The following is a 13,398-nucleotide window of genomic DNA, read 5'->3' on the forward strand; positions in this document are numbered from 1 at the left end:
TTGGTGCTAAACAGGGCTTCTAGACACTGTCTGTGTTGAAATTGTAATAATCCTGCTCAAGTTGATGACGGACGGCTGTTGGGATGTTTTGGAAGGGTTTCATTATGTACCTGTGAAATGCATTTTAATTGGTTTGTATTGTAGCGTCATGTTTAGTGCAACTGTTTGTAACTTTGGTGCATGCAGATGGGGATGTTTCTCTGATAAAGGCTTTGAGAACTTTGTCCTTTGTTTTCCTGCAGACCTTTGGAACGTTCCAGTGAAGATGTAGATATAATATTCACACGCCTGAAAGAAGTGAAAGCTTTTGAGAAATTTCATCCAAATCTTCTCCAGCAGATATGTCTCTGTGGATATTATGAAAATCTGGAAAAAGGAATCACATGTAAGAGAGCTTCATATGATGATCCGTTTTATGTAGATAAAATTTGTGGTTAGGCTGGGATTGTCTCTAGGAGATTGATGAGAGAGTGCAGTCAGTGGAGTGGCCATAAAAATGTTTACAGCCATAGTCACAGAGAAAGGCAGGACTAAAGTGCTGCTTGCTCTTCAAATACAACGTGTAGTGAATCTATGGTAACAAGGCACACATTGCTGGATTTAGGACTCTGCCACTGTTTTGTTGAAAGATTAGAAGCAAGTCATTGCTTTTAAGCCTCATTCTTCCCCTGTAAATCTGTTGTTGATCTCTTTCATAGGTGCTTTGTGAGGCACATCACAAATAGCGTGTGGTTTGCAGTCACTCTTGATAACACCAGACATTTACAGAGCTGGGTACTGCTTTGGGGTGCAACAGCTCTGTGCCTGCCCTGGCAGCCCATGTGCCGAATGAAAGTGGACAACTGTGCTTGGACTTTGAAGCTGAGATGGAAATAAGTGGTGGTCCTGTGATGGGAATGTTTGAGCTTCCAGGGCTGTACCAGGGGACCTGTGGTTTTTACTAGAGTCTCATGTACCCCTCAGGTAAATCTGGTGTGCTTTAGGCATAGAGTAATAGGGTTTGCATAGAGTAATAGGAATTCTGGTGCTCTGTAATCACACAGTTGGAATGCCTGAACATCAAAGTCCTGCAGTTGCTTCTCAGCCAGAACTCCTACTGAAGTAGGAGTGGACGGACACAGTGGGAGCTATGTCTGCATTGGAAAATTTTGAATTTCAAAGGGACATTTTTCAGAACATGTTTGTTTATTTGTTTGTTTTGTTTATTAACTGTGATAGAAGTAAAAGAGAAGCAAACTTGGGAGAAGAGTGAAGCAATTCTATGTGCTTTCGTTATTTCTGTAGTGTATTGAGCAGTTTACTGAAGTATGTGCTTTCCAGTGTCATTGGAAATATTATTGTAATAGTAAGTAAGTAGTCTGATATGGCAAATTCTATAGTGCCATCAGTATCTACAGTAGTACAGTAATATGAGGGAAAATGTTTGTTAATGTTGCTGAACTTAAAGAAATAGTTCTTATTTACAATATTTCATCTTTCCAGTATTTCGTCAGGGTGATATTGGGACGAACTGGTATGCTGTTCTGACAGGCTCACTGGATGTGAAGGTTTCCGATACAAGCAACCACCAGGTAAAATAGATTTTTCATTGAAACCATCCACGCCAGAAGTACAAAGAAAAGATATGACATATGCTGAGGTAGATAATGACATATTGTACAGATATTTTGTCTTATCACAAGAATGTTCCTTTGAGTCTCCTTTAGTCTCAGTTTGTCTCTAGAGGCAAATCATGCCATTGATTTCAAGAAAACTGAAATGTAATGCTCTGTAGAGGGGTCTACATTTTAATATGAAATAGGATTCGTCTGTGTTTTCAAATAGTGCCATATGAAGTTAAGCTAGTTGATTCATTCCCTGGAAATACTTTAATTCAGTCATTGTTGAGAAAGTTCAGACCAAACCCACCAACAGTGCAGGCTGATAACAGTGTACTGCAGCCTCCACTGCAAGAATGGAAAAGTATTACAGTTGTGGAAGAGTATTGGAATTGCTGCCATGTTAGACCAGAAGCCTGGAGGTAATACCTATGGAGCAGTAAGAAATAAAAGAACAAGTAAAACTCCTCCCAAATTGCAAGCAATTTCTCGGAATCTTGGCGCTCCTGGATTTACAAAATTGGGAATTTAGAGCAAATACAAAAAAAAGGATGAGATATTTCTCCTGGAGAGAGTCTCCTGTCCATGTTGTGTAGTGTCGTACTGGCAAGTCGTGCACTTCCTACTGTGAGCTGAGTCTTCTAGGAAGGCGTCATGTCCAGTTCCCTGCTCCCATGTGTGACATCTGGGATTGTCCCATCACGTAGCACAGCATGGGGTTGTACCTCTGACATGTGACTCATGCCTTGGCGTGAGTGGTATAGCTACCCTGGCCCTGGAGTATAACACTACCCCTTTTTCCCACCTTCACTGAGTATAGCATGCGTGGGGGCAGAGGTTCTTTGTGTATTCTTTGCCCAAAGTTTGGCTGATTGGGGAAGGTTTCTTGCTCACAGCAGACTGGCAGAAACTGGATTTTTCACTTCGCTGACCACAGCATCACCAGTGAAGTTGGGTCAGAATGCAAGTCAAGACAGAGTGTGAGCAACTAGGTCTTTCTATTTCTTGGAGTAAAATGATAGATACAAAAGGAACTTCTTTCATATAATTATTTTTAGCAGCCTCTTCACTGTACTAAGCAGAGACTAATTGAGAGTATAATTAACCTAATTTGAGCAATTCTCAGCATGGCCTGGCTGTCGTTGGTATTGTCACGATTTGGAACAGTACTGGCCTCTTATGTGACGCTTTTCTGTGCAGGTCTAAAGCAATCAGAAATATTTTCCAGAGCTTGCCAAAAGATGGCACTATGCTGTTGTTAAGGTCTAGTGCTCTTGTCTGAATCAGAAAGAAATATAGCCGCAAAAGTGTTCTGGATGTGGAAGTTAAATTAAGAATCTGTCTAGAGTGTTGATTTGTTCCCTTAGATAGAGGATGGAACATTCTAGCCTTTTAAGAAATCTAATGTAAACATTATTTTCTGATTGATCAGGATCACTGCATTTTCCTGTCAACAGGAAACTGCAGAACTAAATTCACATAGTTCTAGTTTTAGAAATTATATTCTGCAGTAAGTTCTTAACCTGACGTTTCCTTCTTACAGGAACAATGAACTGAATTCTTACCACTGCCTAGTTGCCATAGTATACAGCCTCGCTGCCCAAAGGACAGCAGCTTATTCATTTACCGTTCTGGTGCTGGATAAATTGGTGGTTGGGGACTCCTGAATAATATTTGAGTCCAGTATTTTCTCTGGTTTTGCTCCAGCTTGGTGTTTGTACCACGTCCCTCCTTGTCCATCCTTGACGTCCTGCCCTTTGTCCTGCCTTTAGCTCCTGGGCACCCTGTTCCAGTCTTGCCTGTACTTTCTTGTTGGCACGGTGCTGGTCGTTCTTGGTCTTGAAGTACTTGCCAGTGCTCCCTGCCTACTGTGCTCACTACAAACCCAGACGATGGCGGAAGTGCAGTGGAGCTCCATAGGTGGGGCAGCCCTGACAGGCTCAGTTACCAGCGTTGTGCTCTCAGCTAGGAATGCACGGCCAGGGATGCTTGTAACCTACCCTGGAGCATATTTTCTGGTAACAGCACACAGGAGCCAAATCTTCCTTTGCAAAGTCATAGTAATGAGTAATTGCTCCGCTGTTACTATTATACCATAAATAGTACTAGTGCTAGTGAGAAACTTCAGCAGGGCAGAAGAGATATAGAAGTTTACCCAAGTTTACAAGTTTAGAAGTTTGTAGTCTCATGTAGAAGTACGGAAGGACTGTGCCATCTTTTCTAGGAAGAGAGAAGGCGACTTTGTATTTAGGTTCCTATTGGTTAAAAAGTCTGAAGACACCACTAATAATGTTCTACTACTTAAGCTGAGCAGGAGATTGTACTAAATGACCTTCTGAGTGTTCTGAGTTATCCTGTGATTATATGATGATACCTACAGTGTTAATGCAAATATGGAAAATCAATTCTCTTGATTAAAGATATATTAGTACCATTTTTACTAGGTATTTATTTGTCTACCTGGGAACTTAACTTTCAGCAAGCCTTGGAATAAATGTGTGGTAACTACTGTGTGCTAACTCTTTATGCAGCCACCTTCAGCGTGTGGTAGCTTTTTCCCATTAAGAGTGCATTATTGTGTATGTGTTGCTTACTAAAATGTCTGAGTGGCCTTGGCTCCTACAGAGGCTCATAGTTACATTTCTTACACTAGAAATTATATCTAAATGCGCTAATGGATTGAGACTTCAGTGTAGCTAGTGCAGTATTAATTCATACACAGGCTTGCTGCACGTTAGCTTACTTATGCAGACACCTGTGATTTTTCGCAGAAAATGTTGCTAATGCTTGTTAAGACGAAGCTGAAAATTCATATAAACAGAGATATTAACGTTACTTATTATTTGCTATTATGATAAGAGGAAGCATTCCATGCACTCTTTTAAATGTAAAGACAAACACATGTTTAGGATCTCATGGATAAAGCCTCCCTTTCATACTTGTTTGCAGTGTTCTGACTGCTTGCAAAACTGGGTAATGTCACAGGAGGGCAGTGTTACAATACAGAACAAGCTGAGTACAGGCAACATTTAACACTAAAACGGCTAGTTTGAAAATTGTATTCAAATATTTATGATATATCTGGTTTAAAGACTTTGGCCAGAGCAGATTTCTCTGCTATTGTTAGTTCTGTTCCACTGGTAAAATATTCTATCTGCTGCTTATCATAACGGTAATTTCGTTTGCAACTGAAATGGGACAATACACTTTACAATATGGAGATCTGACAGAATTACCTATCCAGTACATCCTGAGTGGTGGCTGGTCTGCTTTCTGCAGAAATTATTTATTACTTTTCTGAGTATTCAACAATTAAGAAGAGACTGAAGAGGACTTTTTTAAGGTAAGGATAAATGTCACACTATGAATTGCAGAGGTAAGTGTAATGACCTGTTTTGGTCTTTCCTTGACTTGTTTATAACAAATACCCTCATAAATATTGTACTTAAAACTCACACAAAGACATAGTAAATCCCCTTGAAAATAAACAGAAAATGCAGCCTGTTTAGAATCTGTCAGAAAGAAGTATTTACCCTCAGTTATGAACAGATTCTAAATTTAGATTTTATTTGGCACTGTTATCTACCCAATGTTACAACTGAGGTGTATAGTACTAAATGTTCCTCTTAGAAATATTCCTAATTTGATTTTGTCTTAAAAAATACTGCTGACTGCTTTGTATATGTTTAATTTTTGAACTCTGTTTTGAAAATGAACAGATTCTGAAGGATGTCTGTTGTAAATGTCTCAGAATAAAGCTGGGAATAAATGCATTATAACAAAAGCATCAGTGTGACATCTTTGTCAGATTCTGCCACACTGTGTTTTACTGAATTAGATTCAGAGCCTTTTACATCAGATGATTAAGATTTATATTTCGATGTGATAAAACAGGAAGAAATGAAGAGAAAGGCAAAGACCAAATAGCAATTTGATCTGCAGTTTTGCAGTGGTCTGCCAGCTGAATCATAGTGTGCACTGGAGGCTGTTGCAAGTTTATCTTCCCTGTGTTTTAGTGACCTTTTTTTTTGGCATGGACCAGGTTTTAAGAACAAGCCAAACTGAACACAGGGCAATTACTTTAAAAACAATGAGCCTTTTTCAGAAAAACTTTAGAGGAGGAGCTGTGGGTGCTTGGGTGGTACAGCAATCAGTTGTAGCAATATGCAGAGAACTGGGAATCAAAAGTCAAATAAATTTAGTGTGCTTGCTGAGGAGAAGAAGGTTCAGATGTCCATGTAAGAAAAGGAAGAATTTCCTGGCTGTTTGCAGCTGAGGACAAAGGAGATATGTGATGAGGTGAAGTGGAAACAAGGAAAGGAATTTAAACAGGATAGTCCTTGCAATACTGCTTTCTGCATGTAACTACCATTATGTATGCATTTAAATAGCCATTACGTACTTTGGAGATAACTTACGTGAAATTGTGGCATAAGTTACTACAGTAATGTGTGGTGTAGTGTAAATATGCCCGAGATAGGTTTAAATTTTTTTAGTTTGAGCATGAAAACTGCTCTATCCATTGTAAAACAGAGGTTGGCTGCACTAAGGTACTCAGCTGAGAAGCAGGTTGTGTTGACCCATGCCGAGCTCCACAGTGTTGTGGTTGTATTAATTTTGATTTCGAACTTCACTTGGTCAAAGTTCATATAGAAAAATCGTTTCACTTCTGCCTGCCATGTAACCTAGGAAAAAGTCCAAGACATTGCAGGTAGCTTCTAGAAAATCAGATAGAAAGGTAGGGAGATAATGAGTGTTATTACAGTACAGTTAATTTGATCTGGAAATATTCTAATTAGGAACTAGAGGAGAAGTTGGTCCCAGTCTTTCTAGAGTCATAATGCCTCCTGTAAGGGAATCCCCCTTGTCTTGTATGAGGAGGATGGCCTCATATATGTTGGCAAACTGCAATTCTAGCACGGGAAGGTATTTCTGTGTTACTGTTAAAAGAGGTTTGCTAAGGATTTCCTATGTGAATCGCTGAAACCTGCTCCAGTAGGGCACTGGAACAGGAAAATAACTTCAAAGAACAGATAGTTAACTTTCATGTGCATCCTTTGGTTTCTCTGTTACAAAAGGAAATTTTTCTAAGGACAAACTGAACTGTATCCAAGTAATAATAAGCAAGCTTTTCAAAATGCTGGCTTTTGCGGATCTCCAGTAAACATGGAGATGGTATGGAGTCCTGAAGGGATGCAGGTGCAGAGATGAGATAGAGGTACAGGGTGTGGAAAAATGACAAAATAGAAAATAAAAGGAACTAGCTGCATCAGCTCCCTTATAAACTCACAATATTGAATAAACTAAAATTCAAAGGAAATGCTCAATCCCTTTCAACCTAACATTCATAATTTTTGTCCCCTTTTCTTGATCTCTGTTTCAAATGCCATGGTTTTATTTACATATAGTACAAAAATTCTGTTTGCCAGGATGTCAAATAGGAACCTATGTCACAAGTCAGAGGGGAGCATGCAGGGATGTGCCTTGTGATGGTGGGGGAGGGAATAAGGTACATCCTTGTTTCTGATTCTCATCCATTCCATAGAATGGTCTTACAAATTCAATAATGTTTTAGATTGATGGGGAAAGGGGAGGCTTAACAACTCTTTCACTCCATGTGTCTCACCTGGCAGTGAGAGTCATGAAGCTGAATACACAAACAGCGTCTGATTTGAGCGCTACCATTTTATAGTGTGTTCAAAGGACACATAGCAATGGAAACAATCTCATCTTTTTAAGTCTTTAATACTACCTTTTAAATATCTGTGTGAATTTTAGCTGGTTACCAGCAGCTAGAACCCCCTGCTGCTTCTGGGATTGCAGCGGGGAACAGCAAACTGAGTTTTGAGCTGCCAGCAATCCTCCTGAAGTCTCCACTGAACAGCAGGAGATTTTTGAGTGTAAGGTTAACAGGCATAATAGGAAATGCACACCTGGTTCCCCAGGAGGCTGGAGATATATAAACAAGGGGCAGAGAGAGAAAACGGGGCTCTGAAGTCTTGAAGAAGACAGATGGGCTTGCTCCCTAGCTGGCTGTGAAACTGCATCTTTGTGGAGAGCATGATGGCTGGAGAAAAAAAACCTGAAAGAACTTCCACATGATAGAAGCCTGGACTTTTCTTTAATGAACGTAGCTAGGACCATTCCAGCACTTTGACTTAACACCCCACAATGGTAATTTATATCTCAGGCTGAACAGCTGCCTCATCACAAGTCATCTTAGAAGGTGGTTCCTTAACCAACACCCTTTCTCCTCTCTCTTCTGTGTTTAAAGATATATTCTTCAGGGGTTTAAAAAAATAAGAAGAAGATGAAGCGCTTCAAAGGTGTTTATTTTTCTGGAGGCAGGGAAGGGAGTGAGGAAGAAGTTGGAAGATGTAAATATTGCTTATGATTCACTTAATGGAAAAGTTTCTTTTTCTGCCAGGCTATTTGGTCATTCTGCCTTAAAAACATCTTTTATCTGAACTTTCCAAATGAAGTTGAGAATAATGTATTGGAGACTTGGAAATCAAACTTTGTGTGGGCAGTAGGCATGTTTTCTTTCTAGCTCTTTTTAGTGCAGTTGTGACTATAGTAGCATGGATGTAGTGTTTCAGCTGTGAAAAGTAAACATCTTAAGGCAGAGCTTCAGTGTCTTTCAGGCTGGTTGTAGGGACTTCCATTTAGGTGCCTAGGTGCTCATTCCCAAATACTCTTTCTTTAAAAACAGTGCCCATTCATATTTGCCTTCCTTGAAAACTCCTTTCTGACTGTTGGTAAATTCTTCCTGGATCTCTTCTGAGGCATAAATGAATTTTTTTTCCTGAACACATGATTTCATACAGTAGAATCTTTGCAAAACACTTTGCTATGGTTCGGTGAACTGGACTATTATGGGCATTTGTCTTTGTAATGCAATTATAAAACTACTAGCTTCATCTTAAAAACATTTGCGTGTTAGCACTTACTAGATGTGAGACGGGAGAAAAATGCAATTTTAAACACAGAAACTGATGCTGAAATATGCTCAGACATATCTCCTGGATTGTCAGCCACAAGGATGTAGTGGATGGGATGACAAAATCGTCTGCTTTTATTTTTGTAGATATTTTATGAGTCCTACATTTTAGAATTAAACTGCATTTTTAATCTTATGTCAAGCAAAATTGTGGTTTAATATGTTTGTGTGTATTTATCTGTATGCCTATATGATTTCCTTAATAAAGTGCAGGTTGCATGAGTTTAAATTTTTAATGCCATTGCTTTTTTTTTCTAATTACTCAAGAGACAGTCAGTTAAGGCCCGACTTAGACATATGTAAGTGTTCAGCTACAAGCCTGTGCTCAGGAGCATAGTAACTTGTAAGCCCAAAATAGAACATGTCTAAAGATCTCAATTCAGTAAGTTATTTAGTTTTGGTTACTCTAACTTTTTGTCTGCAGTAGTTCATAATTTAGATGGGAGCTATTACAGAGGAGATCCTTGCCAAGTGGGATTGATTTAGACATCTTTCCATCACATGAATAGCATGTGCTTACATAGATTCTTTTGAAGTGGACTTTACTGCATGTTTGAGACGATCCTGAATACCCAATTCCACGTTGTTTTCGACTGTTAATAGTTTTCTTGAAATCCATGACTGATGTGAAAAGAATACATTTTTTTTTTTTAGTCTATGTAGTACTGAATCGGCAGACATCCACTAAAAATGGAGAGATTTACCGGCATTTTCTACAGAAAGGCCAAGAGTTGATTATATGACTGCGTTGCGCACAGACCTTGTACAATAAGGAAATGCATTATAAATACAGAAGATTACTGAGAAAACATAACAGTCAAATTTTCTGTGTGATGAGGGTAGCCTATATAGGGCAGAAATTTATATTCCAAGATGGCATTTCTGATGCTAGTTACCCTCCGGTTCACCTCTGACATTTCTGAAGGATCTCATCATCACTGCAGTCTTTAGTGGCAGATGAACAGAGGTCATAACTTCCTTCTAAAGGTGAAGGTGACTCTTGTGTTCTCTGCTTTGCAGCCAGAAGTGTCTGATTCAGCACATGGTCATAGAAAACAGAACTCCTGCATGCTTCCACCCTGAGGCTTCCCCAGCCTGTTGATGGTTTTGTTGGCACTTTTAATTAATTTTCTTTTCAAGTAAATTGCTGAAGAATCTTAAGGCACTGCTACTACCCAACGTGGCATAAAGACTTAAAACACCCTGGAATATTTAATATCTGTCCTTTTATTTTCAATTCAAAGGATGCTGTGACAATATGCACTCTGGGAATAGGAACCGCTTTTGGAGAGTCCATTCTGGATAACACTCCTCGCCATGCAACCATCGTTACCAGAGAATATAGCGAGCTCCTTCGGATTGAGCAGAAGGACTTTAAAGCACTTTGGGAGGTAAATTCAGATTTATTTTCAGTTTATGCAGAAAAAAATGATTGAACTTTTAAAGTGTTTTTAATGAGCGCTTTTATACCATAAGCAAAGTAATAATTCTTTTGAATTGATTTAGACAAAAAGGAAAGTATTTTTTCTGCTTTTTAGTGCTTCATATTCTGCATGATTACATACTCCTGTATTTCTTTCTTGTGGGCAGCTTCTAATTAAATAATTTAGGTAAGATTCCTTTTGAAATTATTTGTGTACTGCAGGTGTTGATTTCTTAGCCTTAAACTTGCTTTGACTGCCAGCATTTCTGAGGAGAGTCTGTCCTATTAAGGACAGACTCTCCTTATAGAAAGTATGCTCTGATACGTTAAATTAGTCTCCTTTACTCCTATCTCACCACCATCTGTAAGGGGGTTTAGAATTTGCAGATGGATCAAAGTAACTTAAAAATTCAATTACTGATAACATGTGAATTCCCTTAAAACTTCTCTTTGTGGAGAAGGTACTGCCAAGGTTCTTCATTCTATAATCTGTGTGTGCTTTGGCATCCGTCCTGAGAAGACTTCGTTAACGTGTTAATGTGCTAATTTACTGAACTTCAATCAGCATTTTTGTGAGCATGACAATTGATTTGAAAAGTGCTTGGGGAACTGGAAGCCATGCTGTTGACCTGGCCTACACTATCGCCATTTGTACTGCCAACTTGTTTTAAAATGGTGACTGTTCAAATGTAGGTGTTGTGTGGAGCTGTCAGATGGTGTGACAGTTTTCCGGAGTTGTAGATCCAAGGACACTTAACTGTATTAAAAGAACAGATGCTGGTTATAGCATTTCAGTTCAGTTTCTCTCTTACGTGCAGTCATATAGGGTTTTTTCGGCTTTCTCCTTCCTGAGAAGGAGCAGTACTGTACTCCAAATAATTGTCCTACAGCAGTACTAAAGTAAGGGTATTCAAAAGAAAATCAAATCCACAACTGTCTCCACTGACTGAGAAAACAGCACCAATATCACCTGTCTGCAGTTGTGTTGTCTGGAGCATAGTTAGTGGTGCAGCGTGACCAAAGCCTGCAAGACCCGACGTGTGAATGAAACGTGCTTGCTGTTGAATGCACTGACAGTATCAGATCTCATTCTTTGAATTGCATAGCCATAATTTGTATTTTTTTTGCACTGTCTATAGCTAAATAAAATGCTCATAAAGTCTCATAACAAATTTGAAGAAATTCATGATGCAGTATATTTCTGTAGTTGATGCTTTTTTCTCTAAAGGAGCTGCACTATAGTTTTAGGCCCTGGCATTAAAAGATTAAATATGCCAGTTGTCTCATCTGTTTTAACATATGCTACACTTGGTAACGGTCAGAAAATTGTAATGTAGATAGTGCTTTACAAGCACTATGGAGGAGAATTAGTCCAATTGTAAGTTTCTCAAGTAACTTTTTTTTCAATTCACTTTTAATTGGTATAAGCAGAGTCAGTTCTTCTTGTTAAGCGTTCTGAGACTGTTGGTTTCCTATCAGAAATGCCGGGGGAGTGGAGGTTAAATTCCCTTGCTAAAAAATTTGAAGATTAAAACATATTTAAAGTTGTTTTAAAACAAAAAAGGCAATGTCATTTGCTCTTCAATCACTAATACATAGTTGTTTCTATCAGTTTTGTTGATTTTGGTGAGTTATTTGATAGATGCTTTTGAAAAAGTCACGTGTGTTGAAGGTGATGGGAACTGTCATAGGAAGCCTTAGCTCTCATGTTGTATATTGCAGATTTTATGAAATTGTGCAGTAGAGCCTGTCACAGATGCTGCAGGTGTCAGTCACAAACCACAAGTTGCCTTTGTGGTGCTTCTTTGCCTTTTGTGCAGATTTACAGTGAACTTTTTGTGTGTTTTGGTGTGCTTTCTTTCGAGGAGGCTATTCCTGTGCTCTTCGTAAGTTGAAAATTACACCATGAAGTACAGTTTTGCTGGTTAGTCTGAGATAGGATTAAGTTGTTTGTTTTTTTCAAGGCGGTATTTGTTTCCTTGCAATCTACTAATTCCAAAGCCTGCATAAACTGCAGCTGAAGTATGAGAAACAAAGAATGTTCAAAACACACAGAAAATGATTTAAGAAAATTCCCCCACATACAAAATTATACTAGCAATAGCAGCAGTATATATTATGGTTATTGTTAGCATTACTACTATTATTATTACTACTACTACTAATGCTATTATTATTACTGTTATTGTTATCTGAAGAAAAGTAAATACTTGTATTCAGGGAAACTTTTTGTTATGTTATGGATGCTTATCCTAAGATTGATTTATCTTTGCTGTGACAAAGCCCATATGAGGAAACAGGTATTGATACAATGATGTGCCATTTAGATAATGTTTTTTATTTATTTTTGAGGAAAACCCACACAAAGTTAAGAATGGATCACAGATATTTATTATCCGTGGTACCATGGGAGAAATAGGAGAAGGCAACAATGTCAGTGTCATTATGGTCAAAGTATGTAAGAAACTAAAATCAAGCAAATACAAATTTCAACTCTTCGGACAGTGAGAATTTAATTCCAGAAGGAAGTACTTTCTCCATTAAAAAAGCTGAATAATTCCAAAATAGTATAATACTGTAGTTTAAAAACAATGTAAATAAACTGTAGTGTTGGAATTCTTAAAATGATTTTATGAATGTAGGATTTTTGTAGTTAGTAATAGAAGTGCAAAAAGTAAATTTTGCATAGGATTATTTTTTTTTCTCCATGAAATTTGGAAAATTAACCAATATACATTGATTTAGTATAGACTTTAATTTACTGTGCAACTAATCTGAAATAATATGGCTAAGAGTTATGAGCTATCTTCCTTTATAGTAAAAATTGTTAAAACTGAAACCTAATGATGAGGTTCATGTTTGCAACAAATGTTTTTTTACCACAAATCTCTGCAGTTCTTTGAAAGACAAATAAAGATCCATTTATACTACTTATGAAACATTTAGTGTAAATCCTGTTACTAGTAGGATTTTAAAAGAGAGAAAGATATGATACCTATCTATTTTAATTCTTTCTGAGTTTTGAAAGCGTTTTCAAAATCTCTCTAACTTGATATTATGAATCTGATGATTTTTCTGAGGTCTGCTTAAATTAAAAAGTAACTTTTCCTATATTAGCTGTATTGATCTAAGAAACAGTTGTATTATACAATGTTTCACAGAGCAGATGTGGCATATTAACATATTTAAGGCACAATATATAACAAAGTCTATCAATTTATTTGAGTAAAATTACTATTGTGTCTATACCTGGAAGAAAGAGATTGCTGTTTCTAAACGGACTTTTTTTCTTCTGTCAGTTTTGTAAGCTTAAATACTCTTTGAAGAAAAGATTTTATATTATTTAAAAGAAATACAATAAGGTGCCTTCTAGAATA

The 13,398-nt window shown here is 37.8% G+C and overlaps 1 protein-coding gene across 1 annotated transcript; it reads left to right on the forward strand.

Moving 5' to 3' along the window:
- Positions 1-242: 242 nt before the first annotated feature.
- Positions 243-12,475, forward strand: LOC104278513 (rap guanine nucleotide exchange factor 4-like; the record flags this gene model as incomplete). Its single annotated transcript, XM_009875515.1, has 4 exons — positions 243-385; positions 1,483-1,571; positions 9,843-9,989; positions 12,374-12,475. Coding segments are annotated over 4 exons (481 nt in total), but the record flags the coding sequence as incomplete, so codon positions are not given.
- Between the last annotated feature and the right edge of the window lie 923 nt (positions 12,476-13,398).

This window comes from Apaloderma vittatum, unplaced genomic scaffold (assembly GCF_000703405.1).
Source record: "Apaloderma vittatum isolate BGI_N311 unplaced genomic scaffold, ASM70340v1 scaffold10768, whole genome shotgun sequence".
In the NCBI taxonomy this organism is placed as follows: Eukaryota; Metazoa; Chordata; class Aves; order Trogoniformes; family Trogonidae; genus Apaloderma; species Apaloderma vittatum.